Below are 18,766 nucleotides of genomic sequence, written 5' to 3'. Positions count from 1 at the left end.
ATGGCTTTGATGATTGGATAGGATGGCTTATAGAAAAAGAGCATTATGATGTAACTTTAGAGAGAGAAACTAAATTATAATTCTTATAACGGCTGTGAAGAATATCAGAAATTAATTTTTAACATTTTTTTTCTATTTGTTTTCAACTTTAGAGAGGAGTGTTTTGAACTTTTGACTTTGCTGGTCAGTGTTGTGTGTTCAGATTTCTTTTTCAAACAAGGAAGAAGATCTTCAACCAAGATATTGTGTACACTTGCCCAACTTATGCAATTTTGGCAAATTAGTTACGCAATAATATTCTTTACATACTGTTCTTCTCCCATAAATACAAGAGGAAACTTCAGCTCTTCAGCCGTTCTCCTGTTCATCTGCTGACTGACAGCTTGGGCTGCTTCTGCTCAATGAGAATGTGGTCCTGGCTATTTATCTGCACCGTTCTGGGCATCACTTCCATGCATGGTGAGTTTACACTAGTTGAAAGGAGAAAAAGGAAAGTAAGAATGTGAGAACTAAATTAACTGACAGGTAGCCATATTAGTAATAGTAGTAGTAATAGTAGCAGTAGTAGCATTCGGCAGACTGCAAGGGAAAAATAGAAGCAACAAAGGATAAAAATAGGAAGAAGAAAGGGAACCAATATCTATGCTGCAGTTTATTTTTATGCATTCCTATCCAGAAGTACGAGCCACAAGATTGAGGCACTGGTCTGACTTTGGGTGGAAGAATGCCTGGGATTGCAGTCTTTAAGTGTTTATGGTATCTCCTGGACAGTATCAATGCCTCCTTTTAATTATAACAAAACCCCAAAGTCCATAATGTGTAAATGTGTTCAGAAAGGGATAGCATGACCTTGGAATACAGCAACGGTCATAAGTGTGAACCAGTTGCCAAGCGTTTGAATTTTGATCACATGATCATGGGGATGCTACAAAGGTCGTGTGAAAAATGGTCATAAATCACTTTTTTTTTCTGTGCTGTTGTAACTTTGAACAGCCACTAAATGAACTGTTGTAAGTTGAGGACTACCTGCATTGGATTGCTCTGACTCCTCTGTAGATAAAGGCTGCAGGATTAAATAGCAATTCTTGATTGGGTGGGTATAATTTATTCCATGGAGGATTTCTAAGAAACAATAAACCGGATTGTTTTAATTTTTTCTTAAGGCCCCGGGACTAACTCTGAGTAGGAGATAACTGAGTAAAAGGACATAGAAATGCACAATTTCTGTAACGGACCCTTCACATACCTTTTCTTCCCCATATTACTGGTAGATCGATTCCACTTGGATTATATAAATGGGGAGAAATGAAATGAGCTGAAATATGTAGTGACCAAATCCTTGTTTTTACTTCTCTTTGGATCAGATGTCTCTGCCCAGGCCTGTCTTTGTGCCCAGGGCTTGTGTGCCAGTGGCTGGGTCCAGTATAAGTCAGCCTGCTACAAGGCTGTGAGGCAGCGATATACTTGGACGGAGGCTGAGGCAAGTGATGGGGATGCGGGGGGGGCGGGGGGGGAGGCGGCAGAGAGCAGACCCTGGGGGCAAGAACATTTGTGACCAAACCTATGGGAGGTTCCCCCCCACCCCCGACTCCTACATATGAATTGCTTATTATAATTAATTGTAAGAGAACATTTACAGCCAGCTGAAGTCAACCTGAGTGACAACAGGGAGAAGACTCAGTCAGGAGTTTCTCTTGTGGCCCCGGAACCAAATTTAATGTTTTAATGTGCTTAGTTTTATAGCTTTAATAGGATTTTATGTGCTGTTTTAACTTTTGATTGGGAGCTACCCAGAGTTGGTTAGAAGATAAGTGGCTACATAAACATTTTCAATGAATGAATGAATGAACGAATAGTTTCTTGTCATTTACCTTGTCTCAGAGCTAGTATGTTGACAGAATAGTTAGGGATAAATAAAATAATAATAAGGTCACCCAGATGTTTCTTTTTTTAAAAAATCCAATGTTACATAGTAATTTCTACTGTACTTGCCTTTTTCCTTGTCTCGCCTTTGATTTATTGATTTTTTTAAAAAAAATTATCTGGCTTCCCTTTTTAAGCAACTCTGGGTAGGTTCATCAACCACATTGCCATTTGGAGCACAACATGCCTTGCAATATAGTGGGCCAAAGGTCTATGAGCTTTGATTCTGCCTTTGCTTCCAGCTGCTTAGCCAAGAATCAAAGCTTTTCTGGGGCTCCAGTATATACTATGGTATATTATTTTTGGCATGTTAATAAAATTGTATTGTGTCTTCAAAGTGATTTAGTTGCTTTAAGTGAGCTAGATTTTGACCATGACCAAGAACCACAGACATGCATCTAACTCTCTTCACATACCTTGCCAACAATAGTTTGGTGCTTTTCCTACAGTAATGCAATTTAGGTAATCTACCATCTATGTCCCCATCTTCTCAAAGATGCAAAGTGCCACAATGCCATGGTTTAGTTAGTTTTACCTAGATATGCATCAGCCAAAATATTTGCATGTCACATTTTGTTTGAGATCATTGTCCTCTTCCTAGTTTCTAGTCTTATGCTAGCTATATTGCTTCTGGAAATAAATAGCAGCACTCTATAGAACACTTTAAAGGATGCGGCAGCTCAGTGGTTAAGATGCTGAGCTTGTCAGTCAAAAAGCTCAGCAGTTCAGTGGTTCGAATCCCTAGCGCCGCGTAATGGAGTGAGCTCCTGTTACTTGTCCCAGCTTCTGCTAACCTATCAGTTCGAAAGCATATAAAAATGCAAGTAGAAAAATAGGAACCACCTTTGGTGGGAAGGTAACAGTGTTCCATGCACCTTCAGCATTTAGTCATGCTGGTCACATGACCATGGAGACGTCTTCGGACAACGCGGGCTCTTTGGCTTTGAAACGAAGATGAGCACCTAGAGTTGGGAATGACTAACACGTGTGCGAGGGGAACCTTTACCTTTATAGAACACTTTCGATTTAGTGAGCTTATAGCAACCTCCTCTTTTCTCCTCGACATGATAGCAGATGATATTTGCTTCAAGATATAACAAGCAAACAAGCCAACCAGTCTGCCTATTGCATTTGGTGGCACCTCCTGCTTGTTCTAATCAATGGACCTTCTCCTGAAAGCATGGCACTGGCACTTAGGATTCTAAATAATCCGCAAAATGGATCTACTGAAAAATTTGCTTTTGAATAAAAAACAATGATTAAAATTAGATCTGTCTGCAGAACTCTGAGCAAAGAGTTAACATTTTTTTGTAGCTCTTTGCTGTCCTTCACATTTTGCAGTCTGGATATGGTAGCTTTACTGAAAGATGATTTTTCAACCTGCCCCACTTTATGAATGCAGAATGGATTTTCACTAAAGCAACAACATACAGGCTGTTCTGATATCTTCAAATGTTTGATTGAATCGCTGCATCTGGTTTCAAGCAGTTATCTTGACCTTGTAACACAGTTTTTGAATTTTCTAGTGGCACACACAAACTTATGAAAAGCTCAGTTCAAATACTTTGAAAACATATAATTACATTGATTTGAAAAACTCAAGTGAAGTATTTGATGAGGATGTTTGCATAAGGTTCTTGAGAAAATGATATTCTGGGATAGATAAAAAGTGGATGTGCTTCACTGTGAATTCTTCTTAGATATCTTGTCAGAGTTTCACTCCGACCTCCCACTTGGCCTCCATCCATAGCATGGAAGAAAATGATTTCATTTTTCATATGATGGGCAAACCAGTGGACTACAACCGAGGAGAGGCCTACTGGATTGGTGGACATGACACCTTCAAGGTAATATTTTAATATCTTTTAAAAGGCAACACCAATGCTCATTCACTTATCTGGAAAGGCATCAAGCCCCCTCTCTTTAATTCTGCCTCAGGATAGACAACTCTTAACATGGCAAAGGGTGGCTGATTATGCTTTGCACAGCCTTCTCCCAACTGACTTTTCCCATGTATTGTCTTCAACCAATGCCCCCTCTGATTATGGGAACTGATGTCCAGCACATTTGTAGGGTACCAGATTAAAGAAAGTTGGCTCTGCACAAAACATAAAACATGTTTGTGCTGTTTGAGGAACATGGTATAATCCTTTATTCCAGTACAATTATTTTAACAAACTGTGAAACTTCCTCAGGAGGGAACCTTTGTGTGGACAGATGGTTCAAGATTTGATTTCAACTCATTTCCTTCTGAACAACCCGATGGATTGGGAGGAGAACACTATCTTGGCTCCTGGTTTATACGCAATGGTAACTTTTACATATTTACTCCATGGTGTCTCACCAGGCACCTTGCTACACTTACATTTCAAAAAATACCTGAAGTAGAAAATTAACAGGTTGACAAATACAGAGCAAAGTCTTTAGCAGGAATGTCTTTAGGCCTCATTAAAATTGCACTTGGAATATAAAGCACCTTGTGTGGGCTAGCTTTTATTCTATATCCCTGTGTTTCCCTGAAAATAAGATCCAGTCTTTTATTTTTGAGGTTCCAAAATAAGCAATAGGGCTTATTTTGGGGATGTCTTGTTTTTTCCCCATGTATGGGAGGCCCACTTCTTCAGCTTGTTCACATTCACAAAGGGGCAGGAGGGTGTGTGGCGCAACAGTGCCGTCACTGTGAGGCAAGGGGAGCTGCCCCATGCACCCCACACTGAGTTACCTCAGGACCCCACAGCCAAGCCATCCACATTCTGGCACCTGTTTTGCCTTAAGGCCGTGGCTCCAGCAGCCTTGTCCAGCAGGACGACACATGGCTGTCAGCCCACTTCTGCTTGCTTGCGGCCGCGACAGCAGGACGACACATGGCTGTTAGCCCACTTCTGCTTGCTTGCGGCCGCGACAGCAGGACGACACATGGCTGTCAGCCCACTTCTGCTTGCTTGCGGCCGCGACAACAGGACGACACATGGCTGTTAGCCCACTTCTGCTTGCTTGCGGCCGCGACAGCAGGACGACACATGGCTGTCAGCCCACTTCTGCTTGCTTGCGGCCGCGACAGCAGGACGACACATGGCTGTTAGCCCACTTCTGCTTGCTTGCGGCCGCGACAGAGCAGGCAAGCTGAGAAACGGTGGGATAGAGTGACCGGGCAGGTGCAGGAGGCTCGTCTTCACGTCTCTTGGTTTTCCCATGTGCCATGCGGCATATCTGGATACCCTGCCTTTCCCCCATCTCTGCCTTCATCTGCTGCCAGTGCCGCCATGCGAAGACTATCCTCCCGCAGCCGGTTACCTGCTCCAGCTCACAATTCTCAGCTTTCCTGCGTCCTGCGTGGTGTGTCTGGATTGTCACTACCTCTGCCTGCTGCATGGACAGGGAATCAACTCACCTGTGCTGTATAGGCTCCGGCTGCTCCGGACACTGTTGCCCGCCCTTGCTTCCTTCGGTGCTGACCAGGCCCCTCCACTGATGATAACCTTAACCAGGGCTTATTTTGGGGTAGGGTTTATATTAGGAGCACACGCAAAATCATTCTAGGGCTTATTTTCGGGGTAGGTCTTATTTTTGGGGAAACATTAGTGAGTGGCCTTACTGATTATGGCACCCCTTTTGTGAATAGGCAGGTCTCAACAATAGCCTTTTTATATGTTGTGTTCCTCATATGCTCTCAAAATTTCAAAGGTACCTACCTCTGGTTTAAATTATGCCCATAGTACTATTCCCATAGTTATGTTGTACCACAAACTCAAAGACAGAAATTGCAAGGCTATTCAGTGAACATTAGAAAGCAATTCCTGTGTAGTTTAACCAGTCTAAGCCCATGATTTCATTCTTTCTCCTTTAGACAAGATTTCGTGGAATGATTACTCCAATTCATGGAAACTCTTATCTGTTTGTAAATATTATCTAGCAAATAGGTAAGAAAATTATTTTTCTAAAAGCTGGATCTAACTCTTCCATTTTGTTAGGTGCAACACATTAACGGGAGCTGATGCAATTGCCATACAGCATTTATTTTTTTTAAAAAAATAGTTTAAAAAAAACTTTCAGCTCTTGCAATATCTTATGGGTATTCCCCTCTCACTTTATTTCCAGTATGACAGTGAAAAAGGGATGGTGAAATTTTTATTTTATTTTTCTATGTGGCTTCAATTGTTTTAAACATGATACAAAATTTGACAACGTGTAAAAGTTCCATCCCAAAGCTTTATACCCATTTCACATCCTCAGATTCCCATTCCTAAATGCAACGGGTTAAATTTGGCAAAAGCCTTTCCTTTCAGTGGCAGATCCTCATTTTTCCACGAGAAGCTCTCTCAGTGGAATCAAATATTTGCGGCAACTCTTTGCATGGAAAGAAAATCAAGTGTACTAATGGGATGCAGGTAGTTTCTCAAATTCTTAAGACTGGGTTTAATACATTGCCTGGGCCACAGTTTAGAAGCATAGTGCCTGTGTTCACACAGCATGCCAGATCAACATTATGACTCAACCATGCAGGAACTGGCTTGCAAGATACATATTAAGAGTTTTGAAATCCAGCCTTTATTACTTCATAGGTAACTCAAGGTGGCATAACAACACAGCACAACTTTCCCTTCCTATCTTCCCCACAACAAGAGGTGGGTTGGGCTGAGAGTGACTTGCCAGAAGCCACCTAGCTGGCTTTCATGCCTAAAGTGGGACTAGAACTCACAGTCTCCTGGTTTCTAGCTTGAAGCCTTCACTACTAGACCAGACATCTTATTTTATGATTACACATTATGGCCACTTCCCTTCTTTTCCTGCCCTTCTCTCAAGCCAGCCAGTTATTCTCATTGAGGTTTAACTTAAGAGTCATATGATAAGCCAGGTCCATATTCGTTCTCAAAGCAGCCAGTCTCCGTAAGCATAAATTCCATCTCTTTTTTTCTTCTGCAATACTAGCCAGCAATATCACCACATTCCCATCCGTTTGTGTGAAATGTTTTAAATTTTGCACTTGAGAATCAGGTTATTCATTCTGTACACTGGGGCACATTAATCTAGGAGCCATTTGCTCAAATATAGGGAGGATTATTTCTAAGGACACAATCTGCATAGCAATATATTGTACAAAGCTGGTGTAACATATATGTGTGTGGTTTGACTGTCAGTTTCTTTCTTTCCTAAACAGAGGATGCTCTTCTTGTTAGGAGATATGAGAGACACACATTCACAAGGTGAAAAAAGCTTATTTCTACGCTGGAGGATTATTGTGTGAAGCTTTGCTTTTCTATAGCAACTTTCTAGAGAAACTTGTCTCAGTGCAGATCAAACTATTGGAGCAACTGGATTTTACCACTATAGATTCTTTTTAAAATCATTTTTATTGAGATGCAAATAAAAATTGTTTCTTGCTGGTTTTATGGCTGCTCATGTTATTATTTGATTCAGGAAATTACAACAACTTTATACTGTGGACTACTGATAATCTGTTTGAAGATTAAAGTGTAAAATTATCCCAGGATTTAATAGCATCTGAAATAACAGTCATACATATTAATTTCATCCTTTTAATAAGTAGTATCAAGTACCAGATTACTTGGATTCCAGTGAACTCATTGAAAGTACTTCTACAGCATTTATATAAATTTATAATTAAGTATCTAAATGAGCAAATTAACAACTGTTTATTCCATAATCGATTCCATTATTACTGAAATCCTTGATGGATGACAAATATCTTTCTTTCATGTGCAAAAAATTCAGGTAGCTTTTTGTGTGTGTGAAGACAATAGTGGAATCAAGAAATTCTGAAGAAAATGATTAGTACACTATTACATTGCCAAGAGGATTAACACCTTTCAAATGAAGCTTGACTCAGAGCACTCCATCCACTTGTACCCAGGACTCAGCATTACTTTTGAGAATTTATGTGTTATTCTGTTCCTGATAAAATGCCATTCACAGGGGTGACAACCTGATATACCATGCATTAAATCCCATTAAGTCCTCTGAATAGCTACTTCCTAGCTAAGGCAAGCCATTGGAAATTGGCAGATACGGTGGTATGTGAAGTAAGGTAGGAAGATGTTTTAAAAAATCTAAGCATCTACATGCTCACTTGAGTAACATTAAGGCCTGGTGAACTGTAATATTTTTCTGAAAAAATATGCACAGAATAGTTCTGCTGTCTTAAAAGTATCCTTTAGATGGTGATAGGTAAACTGTAGTTGAATTTAGCGTGAAATAAGAATCCAGCTGTTTATTCAAGACCATGGACAAACTACCTATTTTCCATTGGGTTGGATTACAGTTCCCATAATCCTCAGGCATAGTGGAGGGCCCTGTGTTGGGGAAGGCTGGACTATGGGACAGGAGTAAGAAGGCAAGCAACATCCCTACCAAAGCCTTTGCTTAGAAATAAGCCCTTCGGGGAGTTGCCCGAGATCTCCGCGACGGCATCAGAACTGCCAGACCTGGAATTCCTTGTGCAAAGAGATGCCGCTTGCACAAATGACAAGGACTCCGAATCAGCCGTGAAGGGTGTCTTATATCAAAGCAGGAAATCCACAATTTCAGGGTTTTTGTTCATCTGTCGCACATGATGATTCAGGAAACCCGATCTAATTTCTTCCTGCAGTTTGTGGTACATTTGTTTACTCACCTTTAAAATGCAATTGGTTTCTTTGTTTCCTGTGAATTTGGAAAAAAGGCAATACTTTTCTTCACAAAAGCAAAGAGAGAGAGAGAGGGAGAGAGAGGGAGAGACAGAGGGGGGGAAGGGGGGAGAGAAGAGAGGCAGACAGGGAGGGAGAAGGACAGAGAGAAAGACAGGGAGGGAGGGGAGAGAAAGAGAGGGAGACAGGGAGACAGAGGAAGGAAAGGGGGACAGGAACAGGGGGAGGGAGGAGAGAGAGAGAGGGAGGGAGGGAGGGAGACAGAGAAAGGGTGGGAGGGAGACAGAGGGGGAGAGATTCCAAATTGCCGGAAATTGTGACAAATCAAGCTGCTCAGATAACCTAAAACAGTGCTCCAAGTGTCGTCATTAATCAAATCGATTCGAAGATATCTAACGTCTTCAAATCACCCAGTTGGCAGCAGCGGCTCCTCCCAGCCTTCGTGCAGACATTCGGCATTAAAAGGAGGAGGGGGGAAAAAGCACTACCAGAAGTGGGGTTCGAACCCACGCAGACTCACGTCTATTGGAACTTAAGTCCAACGCCTTAACCACTCGGCCATTCTGGTAACTCCGAAGAAGAGCTGGGAAGGCTTGGGAACAAACTGACAATTCCGACCGAGCAGCAGCCGCAACTCCCTCCGCCCAAAGCTCCGCTTCCTAAGCCCCTCTGACGCGCGCGACTTGCGCTGCTCCGATGTCGCTTTAGGAGAAGGCTTCACCTGCGGGCAAATTGGCCCCGCCTAAAATGAGGAGCCAATCCCGTCGCATCTGGAAGCGTCAGCCAATACGCTCTGCGCTTCCCGAGCGGGTCTCCCCTTTCTCGGGAACGAAGCAGACACCCTCTCGGGGCGGAGAGTCTCGGTTGCCGCGACTTTAGAGGGTGGGGAGCCTCGGCGGGGATTCCTCTCCCGAAGGGGCCCTCCAGCTCCTTTTCCCTCCCGGAATCGGGGGAGGGAGGGAGGGATGGACGGACGAACAGACGATGGATGGATAGACAGACAGATAGATGAGAGAGAGGGGGGCAGGCAGACAGATAAATGATGGATGGATGGATAGATAAATGGACGGACGGACGATGGATGGATAGACAGACAGATAGATGATAGAGAGGGGGAGAGAGAGTGTGAGGCAGGCAGACAGATGATACATGGATGGATGGATGGATGGATGGATGATGGATAGACAGATGAGAGAGAGAGAGAGAGAAAGGGAGAGAGAGGCAGACAGATGATAGATGGGTGGATGGATAGACAGACAGACAGACAATGGATAGATAGATGATAGACAGACAGACAAACAGACAAACCATTTCATTCCGGTCCTTTCACATCGACCAATAAGCTTCTGGGACCCCTAGAGCTGATCCTTCTTGCCTCGTACCCATTCTGACAGCAGAGCGGGTTGCCTGTGGGTTAAGGAAAAGTTGCCAGAGGCATCTCGAGATGGTTGAGATCAAGCCCACTTGCGGATGGTCGTCGTGGTAGTTCTGGCAGGGAGAAGCTGGCATCTTGCTCGCAACCCGTGCTCGGCCCCGTCCAAAGCTTTGGCAGCAGGGAAGGCCGGCTTCAGATGTAAAGCTACCGCACTGGTTGCATGATTTTGGTTTCGATAAACGCTAAACATTGATTTAGGGTAAAAATAAAAAAGTATTTTATCTTAACATTATTTCGGGATTTTTTTTTCTTTGCTTCATTCCAGCTGTACTGTAACTGCAGCTCAAAGTAACTGCTTTGATATGTGTTTCCTTTTTACATCCCAGGAAACACGTAGGAAGTTGCACATTTAAGAGACAAAGAACAGAAAGAATTTTCAAGACTTTGTGGCAGAGACTTCTAAAGAACCCCCAGATTTGCAAGTAATAGGTTTGAGTTTCACCAGAGGCTTCCCCCCACCCCCTGTGAATGACAAGCATGGAATGAATTAGTTATAATAATCTAATGATTAATAATTCTAAGCAGAGATTCCTTTGGAAGCAATCTTTCCAATTTTTAAAAAAACATTTTGGTATAAAAGTGTTTTAGTGCCAGTTAGGTTAGAGATTGGCATGAAGTTCCACAGATAAATTCCAGAAGGGTCCCTAATTTGCTCCTGACTTAGTGTTGCTATCTTCATCAAAAGATTCATAGAGAATGTACAAAACCATCATAAGTGAGTCCAAAGCTGTTTTAAGTTCTAATAAGCAGACTTAGTGCTGCAACATTAACACTTATTGACTCATTTTTGCTAAGTAACACTTTGAAAATCAGTAAGATGGTCCAAACATTTTCTCTGGATTGCCACCTTATATAGAGCCATAGAAGTCACTTTTGTTACCACTGTATTTTTTAAAAATAGACAAAAATTCTGTTTTGGCTTTTCCAGAATTGTCATCACAAGCAAAATATTGGAATATACGAAGCTTAGCATAGTTTTTCAGTCTTCAGCAGAATATAATTTGCAATTATTCTTGGAATTTCATTATTAAAATCACAATTTTCTTGATGAATCTTTGCACCTTTCCACCTTCTTGATGAAATAGGTGGAGATCCATTTTCTGGCTCTAATATTAAAACATTTCCTTACACATCCTGTGAATATGCATAATTCTAATGGTACTGTGCTGTTGCTAGCATTTTCCAGCTCTTGTCAATTCAAATTCAGTAATCTCAAATCTCTTAACAAAAGTATCAGAGCTAGAAAGGTTTTTGAAACTGGATGAGGCAGCCTCCCAACCTGTACCAATTTTGGGATTGCCTACCAACTTTTAAAAAGTGTTTTCAAAGAAAGATTAAAAATTGTAATTATTGCCTCTGAAGCAGTTGACTTGGGGTTCATTTACTAAATGTTCAATGTAAGTTGTCAGAAATGTGCTTTATGTTCAGAATTGAAGAAGGTTGTGTCCAAGTTGCAGAAACTTAGTATTTCCTAATACAGTATTGCTTAACATTACAAGTTTGACCAGTTTGTATGTAGAACTAAGTATTTCAAAATTTTTCACCTTCATAAATACAATTGTCTGCAAAGGAGTCCTAGGTCTTGCTTGTATTTCTCCCGAAATGTAAGGAAAGTGATTTTTCTTTTACATTGTAAATGCAGACTAATGCTTTTGCATGTAAAATTTGTGCTGTTCTTTTAAAATCTATTCTACAAATGCCTTCAAATTCTGTATCTAAAAATTGTGTTTACCAGTTCCACCGATGAAGCAGGATACATTCCCAGATTATAATGAAGTATATTTAGAGAAGTATGGGCTACAGAGGCTTGAAAAGGTTTATTTTTCTGAAAACAAATGTTCATTCACATGGAACCTTTCATATCTTTCTGGGAAAATGTTCCCAGGCTGTGCTACAAATAGGCAGCTACTGGTGTAATGGGGTCATTGATTTTGTACTTCAGTCAAAAAATAGAAGCGTATGCCTGACACTTAAACCACATCCAGGCAGAACTGAGGTCTTGTTCTCTTTCTGGGTGTCAAATCCCCAGTTGCCTATATCACTTTACTGATCAACCTTAATCGGTAACATTGGTTTGAAATGGACTTCTAGCAGATGGCACTACTCAAGGAAGGGCCTAGAAGCAAGTTCAACTCAAGATGTTTTATCACCTGAAGCAAAGAACATGGTGTCCAGTACTTGCTGTTTAAGGGCAAAACCCAGAGGAATCAAATTACTGCAGAAGACTCAGGGATGGGCGTGAAGGCAAGAGGAAAAATGTAGCAACCAGGCAATACTTCAACCACACCCATGCCATTTAAAGCGTCCCAGAATTAAATACAGCAGCAGTGAGGAAAGGCACCTGAAGTACTAGTTATTTTTTTTAAAACAGGGAAGACTTAACATCTTTCATGTTACAGATTGGAATCAAGGAATAGTTTTAGAAAGGCTTCTGTCACAGTGGCAGGATTTCAGCTCAGAAAAGTTGCCAGTTCTAACTTGTTTTTTAAAGAGAGAGAAACTACAAATCATGTGAAAATAGACCTTTTGAGTTCTAGGGCTTTCAATTATCAGAACATTTTAAAAAATCATCTGGTCCTTAGCAGTTCCTGAAATTAGAAAAATACCTCAGATGAACAAGAACACACAACATATAACACCCGGTCATTTATTCTACAAAAAGAAAGCCAAAATGGAGAAGCCATGTGTGAAAAATGAAGTACGCCTTACGATTCGATGTTTGTAGAACCACCATTGCAGCAATAACACAAAGTGATTGTTTTCTGTATGTCTTTATCAGTCTCACATAATTGTGCAGGAATTTTGATCCACTCTTCGTTACAACATTGCTTCAGTTCATTTGTCTAGGCATAGCTCTCTTGAGCATTTCAATTGGGTTGAGATCTGGACTTTGGGCCATTGCAACACCTTAATTTCCTCCCCCCAGCCATTCTGTTGTTGATTTGCTGGTGTGCTTGGGATCACTGTCCTGTTGCATGACGCAATATCAGCCAGCTTTAGCTGTCAGACAGATGGCCTCACATTTGACTCAAATACTTTGGTATACACAATATTCACGATTGAGTCAATGATTGCAAGGTGGTTGCAAAACAAGCCCAAATCATCACCCCTCCACAGCCATGATTGATGGTTGGTATGAGATGTTTGTGTGCCAATATGCTGTTTGGTTTTTGCCAAATGTGGCACTGTGCATTGTGGCCAAATATGACCACCTTGGTCTCATCTGCCCAAAGGACGGTGTTCCAGAAGCCTTGTGATTTGTTCAGATGCAACTTGGTAAACCTAAGCCATGCTGCCATGCTCTTTTTAGAGAGAGGAGGCTTTCTCCTGGCAACCCTTCCAAAGAAACCATACTTGTTCAGTCTTTTTTAAATTGTACTGTCATGAGTTTGCATTCAATGTGCGGAGGCCTGTAGAGTCCAAGATGTAGCTCTCGGATTTTTTGCAATTAATCTGAGCATTGCAATGTCTGATCATAGGATGAATTTCTTGGGACATCCACTCCTAGGAAGATTGGCAACCATCTTGAATGTTTTCCACTTGTGAATAATCTTCCTCCCTGTAGAATGATGGGCTTTAAATTGTTTGGGAATGGCTTTAAAACCCTTCCCAGAATGATGGCAGCAACAATTCTTTCTCTTAAGATCATTGCTGACGTCTTTCCTCCTTGGCATTCTGTTAATACACACCTCAGCGCTGGAGATCAGCAAACTCTTAAAACTTCAGCTTTGATAAAGATAATCACACTTGCTGGCGATCAGTTGATCTAAGGGCACTTAATTAACAGCACCTGGCTATGGAAGCAGTAAATATGTACTTAGTTTTTCCACACATAACTTCATTTTGGCTTTCTTTTTGTAAAATAAATGATGACAATGGTGTTATATGTCATGTGGTATTGTTCATCTGAGGTTGTAGTTACATACTTTTAAGAACTGCTAAGGACGAGTTGATGATTTTTATTATGTCCTGATATATACCTTGTTTCCCCAAAATTACGACATGTCCTGATAATAAGACCATGCCATATTTTTCCTGTGGGCAAAAATATATGCCCTCCCCCAATAATAACGCCCCTGGACACTCGCCCCCCCCCCCCCTGGCCAGGTAGAGCACCATGCGGCTTAGCGCCTTTGGGATGTTACTGGGTCGATGAGTGGCGCTCTGGCCGGCTGGAAAGGGGCGTTGCCGGGCAGCTGCTCATGAGCATGGTCACCTCATGGCGGCTTTGTTGCACTGCTGTGACAGCGCAACACAGCCGTTTGCCCCTGAGGCTGTGCCCAGCTCTTCAGGCGCCCGCTCGCAAGAGAGCAGCCCCCTTGGCAACCCCAAACCAATACCCACCCCCCCGATAAGGCCCAAGCAAAATTGGGGGGGGGGGTCAAAAGAAAATAAGACCCTGTCTTATTTTCGGGGAAACACGGTAATACCATAGAACTCAAAGATGATGTACAGGTAACATTTCTTCTTACTCAGACAAAACAAATGAATGAAACCACTCCACCTGCCTGTATAACTGATTTTAAACAGGCCTAATTACCCAATTGTTTTCTGGGTAAACTCAATTAAACTCCCAATTCTTCTTAACCTTGGGTAATATGTTTGTCTAATTACTTCCACTGACTCTTGATGAAAAGCAACACCTAGAGGTATTATGAGAGAAAGTTAAAGAAACTAGGTTCTTTCTTTTAGGTCCCTCCAAATGTTTTCCCCCACCAGGTGTTGATTAATAAAAGTTCACAGAATCTGTCTATTTATCTGTCATAAGTAAAGATCTTTTACACGTGAGATATTATCCCTAGAGGCAGGCAGAAAAGGAACAAGAGTCAATACATTTGTATGATACTGCCAGTCATTTCTCATTAAGAATTTATACCTTGAAATAGGTAAAAACTATATTGCTACATTGATAAAAATGGCTTATTAGAAGCTTTGGCAAAACATTAACCTTTCTTTTCTTCTGTTTTTCCCTTCCATTGTTCATTGGTTGGACCCAGTCAATAGGAGAAAGTATTCACTGTCCAAATTTCAAAGGATCCTCCTAAAATGGCCTTGCCAGCCATTTTAAGATGCATAATCCAAATACAAAAGGAAACCCTAATTATACCGAGTTCCATCTCCCCCCCCCCCAAGAACTAAGGCAAAGGATAGTTCAGATGATGTATGTTATTTTCAACACAGAACTCACCTGAAGAAATTTTAAAGGGTTAGGTGTGAGGCCAAACCACCTCAAGTGTTGATACTTTACAGAAAGGCACAAATGAACCTTCGTGAATATTTCAGGTTTTATTATTTAATTTAGGGGTTTTTTTTTGAAAAAAAAGACAATAATCCCCCTCCCCTCAAAACAAACCCAACCACAATAGAATTGCAAAGGTAGTCTCTCTCACGCTTTTTTTTAAATAAAAAAGCCCACCATTACCCCACTAAGGGAGGCCCTAGCCTCCGTCTGCTGCAGAAAAAAAGGCTTCCAATAGGGACCAAGCCACAGTATATACACTGTACCCCAAGACCCAATTTACTTCTGCTGAGCAGCATATACTGTTGGGTTGCCTCATTTCTCCCAACCAGCAAGCACCACTGTTGCCTCTTCTTCCTTACGGGCTAAAGTTGAAAAGTAGGGAGGGGAGGGGTTGTTTAAAACAAAACAAAACAAGGAGCAAAAACACAAAAGGAAGGCACCTCAAAGTGTGATCCTTAGCCAAGGGGCGGGGGGTGTCTTTGCCCCCGCCCCCATCCCCACCCACATGTACACCTCGCCTGGGCAGGCTCTTCACGCTTTGCCACTTCTGCTCAGTGGCAACAGCTTTTCACTCTTAGGATCTGGTTATGGCAGCTGTGACCAAACGGCCCAGAGCAGTTTGGGCTATTCCCAGTCTCCTCATTTTACAAAAGAATCAATGAATTCCTGGCTTGAGCTGGCAGAGAGTGAGGAGCTTTAGGAGTGACGCCACTAAGCTCCAACTCTGCCTATGTTGAATTATCCATTATTTTAAAGGCAAGACAATCTGTTCTTAGGTAATGGTTCCTGTACCACATTTTCATGGATCTGGGGCCCAGTGGAAGAAAGCAGCAGAGGCTAGTGTTACCAAATAGGGGTCTAAGGAATAAAAGGAACAGAAATCAGAACAAAAATTAGATCTCTCTCTACATATATATAATATACATATAAACAGATGTGCATTAAGCCAGAAGTTGCTTTAGAACAGGGAGGCTTCTATCTTGCATCATTGCCCATCCAAGTGCACAATTTGGTTTGGTGCTTGGGCCTGGTGTGAAGAGTAGACCTGAAAAGGGAAAACTGCATCTTTGATTTTGCAACACCAAGTGATCAGCTAGTGATCCTCAAAGAAAAGTTGAACTCTTTGAAGATACAGCTAATCGCTTTCCTATCTATGTGAACTGAGAGACACAACAGCTTTGGTTTCCATCTTTTCCCTCTATTCAATATGGTTAGGAAGTCTTCCTTGTCCTAAGGATGCTATACAAGGTTAGGGCAGAAAAAACAAGAAAGAAACCCCTCTGGTCAAAATGATAGGTCTTTCTGTTCCTTTTCAACCACCTCTGGGCAAACAAAGAGTCTTGGTCTTGCTGCTTGCCTTTGCCTTATGAAAGTTGAAAAGGGGATATAATTGATACAGCACCAGAAAGCTGGAGAAGAGGGCAGGTGTCAATCCATACGTTCTCTTCTTCCTCCCCAAACTACCTGTGTAAGTGGTGTGAGCAGGGAAGTGGAAGATGCAGTCCTCTATGCCTATTTTCCCTAACCATCCAGGAATCCAGACACCAACTTCAGCTTCATTCAGCTAAGGCAATCCAGCCAATCACCACTGCTGGATTCTGGTTTGGGTGATTGAGTCAAAACAATTGATTAAGACAGACAAGTCAGTGAGAAAAGCACGAGCCAAGAAGTCCCATGATCAGCTGCTTCCCTCCACTCTTCGTCCACTACCTCTTCCTGGGAAGAGTCCTGCTGCTTCCAGCTCAGAAGATATCAGGGCACACGTTCCAGTCCTGTTTCTCTTTGCTTTCCCAGTAGCCTCCCCTGTACACATGGGACACCTCCTTGGTGTCAGGATCCTTCTTCCGCTCAAACCACAATGCCTTGTAGGGATCGTACGGGGTTCCTGCACAAGGGAGGCAGCAGATGAGAAGGGTGAGAATTTTCAGACTGATGAAAAAAGGTGTTAGACAGGCTATTTCTCCTGGGAACACTAAAACTTCCTTCTTAGGGAATGGCCACTGTTTAATCACAAACAGCATCTTAGCTAGCAGGACTAGAAAAGACTTTGGCCCAATACGTGGAGGAAGCACTACTAATGGGGAGCACAGAATAGCAAATCAGGTGAACCATTGCCCAGCGGTAAAAATATAAGGCAGCTTCTTAAATTCTTAAAACGCTTCCTAAATGGAAGAGGTCAATGGGACATTTCTTACCATCCTCTGTCGCCCTCATGGCTTCAGCTTCACGTTTTTTACGGGAAAGGCGCTGCTTCTCCTCTAAGCGCTGCTTCTCTGCATTGGCCTCATCCCAGCGCCCATTCTCCATGAGTCTTTGGTCAGGCCGGAGTCTGCTGTCAGTGGGAGCAGTACCACTTTCTGGGGCATTGAGTGTCAAAGCCAACTCTGAGAAATAATACATGTTCTCTGCATTCTTCCTGTATCCAAAAAGGAGAAAAATAATAGAAGTGGCAGCAAAGCTCATGGGTAAGACAATGGCACACATTCATTTTCTCTCTCCAACCCTTTTGTCTTTCACATGAGTGCTGTTTTATTGTGTTTTATTGTCAGAAGTAACAACTGTTGATCCTGGGAAATTAGATGCATCAGTGGCCTATTGCTACTAACAGAAGGGAAACAGTGATCTGTTTGCTCACCCATCAAGTGAGCAATGAGAAAGGTTTTTTAAAAAGCCTCTCAGATGTGTTTTAATTACTTAATGCTTAATGAATCAGATCATTTTCACCTGGATGTCAAGTTCTATAAATATGCCTACCCATAACTGACACTTGAAATGTCATTTCCATTTGAAATAAAAGTAGCTGTTATGGTACATTCAATTAAAAGGCTGGTGAATAAGCTTTAAAGTCCAGGGATGGGGAAGATTTTTTCAGTGCTCTCCATTCTCTGACCTACACCACTGCTAGAAAACACCCCTCTCCACAAACTTCATAATGCTCCATCAGTTATTTTAATGGTTTCTTTTGAATGTATTTGTTGAATATAGAAAACAGTAATTACATTGACTATACAGTGGTGTGATTTAAATGCTATCACGATCTGCTTCTCCCACCCCCCTCCCCCCGCCTTTCAGCCAAAATCAATTGAATCCATAGAACGTCCTCTTTAGTCGTAAGAGGAAATGTCTTTGCTTCTTCCACAGCTCCCTGCAGGAACCAAGCTCCTTCCATTACTTACGGGAGTGGGTTCCTCTTCCATAACACCACCCTGCTGTCCTCTGTTTCATGTGTTCTTAGACGGCTGTCACCACCATTCTCCAAGCTAGGATTCACCTTGAAGCAGTCAATCTTCTCATCCCAAGTGCCCAACAACATAAATGCACTTTTCCTGAAGGATCCGATACCTCTCCAGTGACCTGTTATCAGGAGTTCGGGAAAATCATTGGGCAGAGTTCTACTTTTGCTACTTACCTTTTCAATAAAAGTAAACCCAAATCTACATACAGGATAGAAAGTGTTTGAATGCTTTCCAGGCTCGCACATAAGCTGAAAGACACTCACCCCGAGTGTTCTCCAGAATACTG

The 18,766-nt window shown here is 42.0% G+C and overlaps 2 protein-coding genes across 3 annotated transcripts in view; one reads left to right on the top strand and one right to left on the bottom strand.

Moving 5' to 3' along the window:
- Positions 1–301: 301 nt before the first annotated feature.
- On the top strand, positions 302–7,308 carry LOC309382889 (lectin-like). Of its 2 annotated transcripts, none has more exons than XM_081934848.1 (6): positions 302–459; positions 1,365–1,480; positions 3,624–3,770; positions 4,119–4,233; positions 5,771–5,843; positions 7,101–7,308. In XM_081934848.1, the coding sequence occupies exons 1-6, from the start codon at positions 402–404 to the stop codon at positions 7,129–7,131; spliced, it is 540 nt and encodes a 179-aa protein (XP_081790974.1). In that variant the 5' UTR covers positions 302–401; the 3' UTR covers positions 7,132–7,308. The 2 variants fall into 2 exon arrangements, with proteins under 2 accessions (XP_081790974.1, XP_081790975.1); XM_081934849.1 differs by having other exon boundaries at positions 7,082–7,308.
- An 8,098-nt stretch (positions 7,309–15,406) lies between these two features.
- Positions 15,407–18,766, bottom strand: part of OSBP (oxysterol binding protein) — a 29,633-nt gene continuing 26,273 nt past the window's right edge. Inside the window, 5 exon segments of the mRNA XM_081950141.1 lie at positions 15,407–17,129; positions 17,440–17,660; positions 18,421–18,559; positions 18,562–18,598; positions 18,654–18,678. Coding sequence (XP_081806267.1) covers positions 16,987–17,129; positions 17,440–17,660; positions 18,421–18,559; positions 18,562–18,598; positions 18,654–18,678 — 565 coding nt within the window. The 3' untranslated portion in view covers positions 15,407–16,986.

Source organism: Natrix helvetica (genome assembly GCF_964273705.1).
Source record: "Natrix helvetica genome assembly, chromosome: 1".
Taxonomy (NCBI): Eukaryota; Metazoa; Chordata; class Lepidosauria; order Squamata; family Natricidae; genus Natrix; species Natrix helvetica.
The sequence above is the reverse complement of the archived record's forward strand: the minus strand, read 5'-3'. Positions and strand labels throughout refer to the sequence as shown.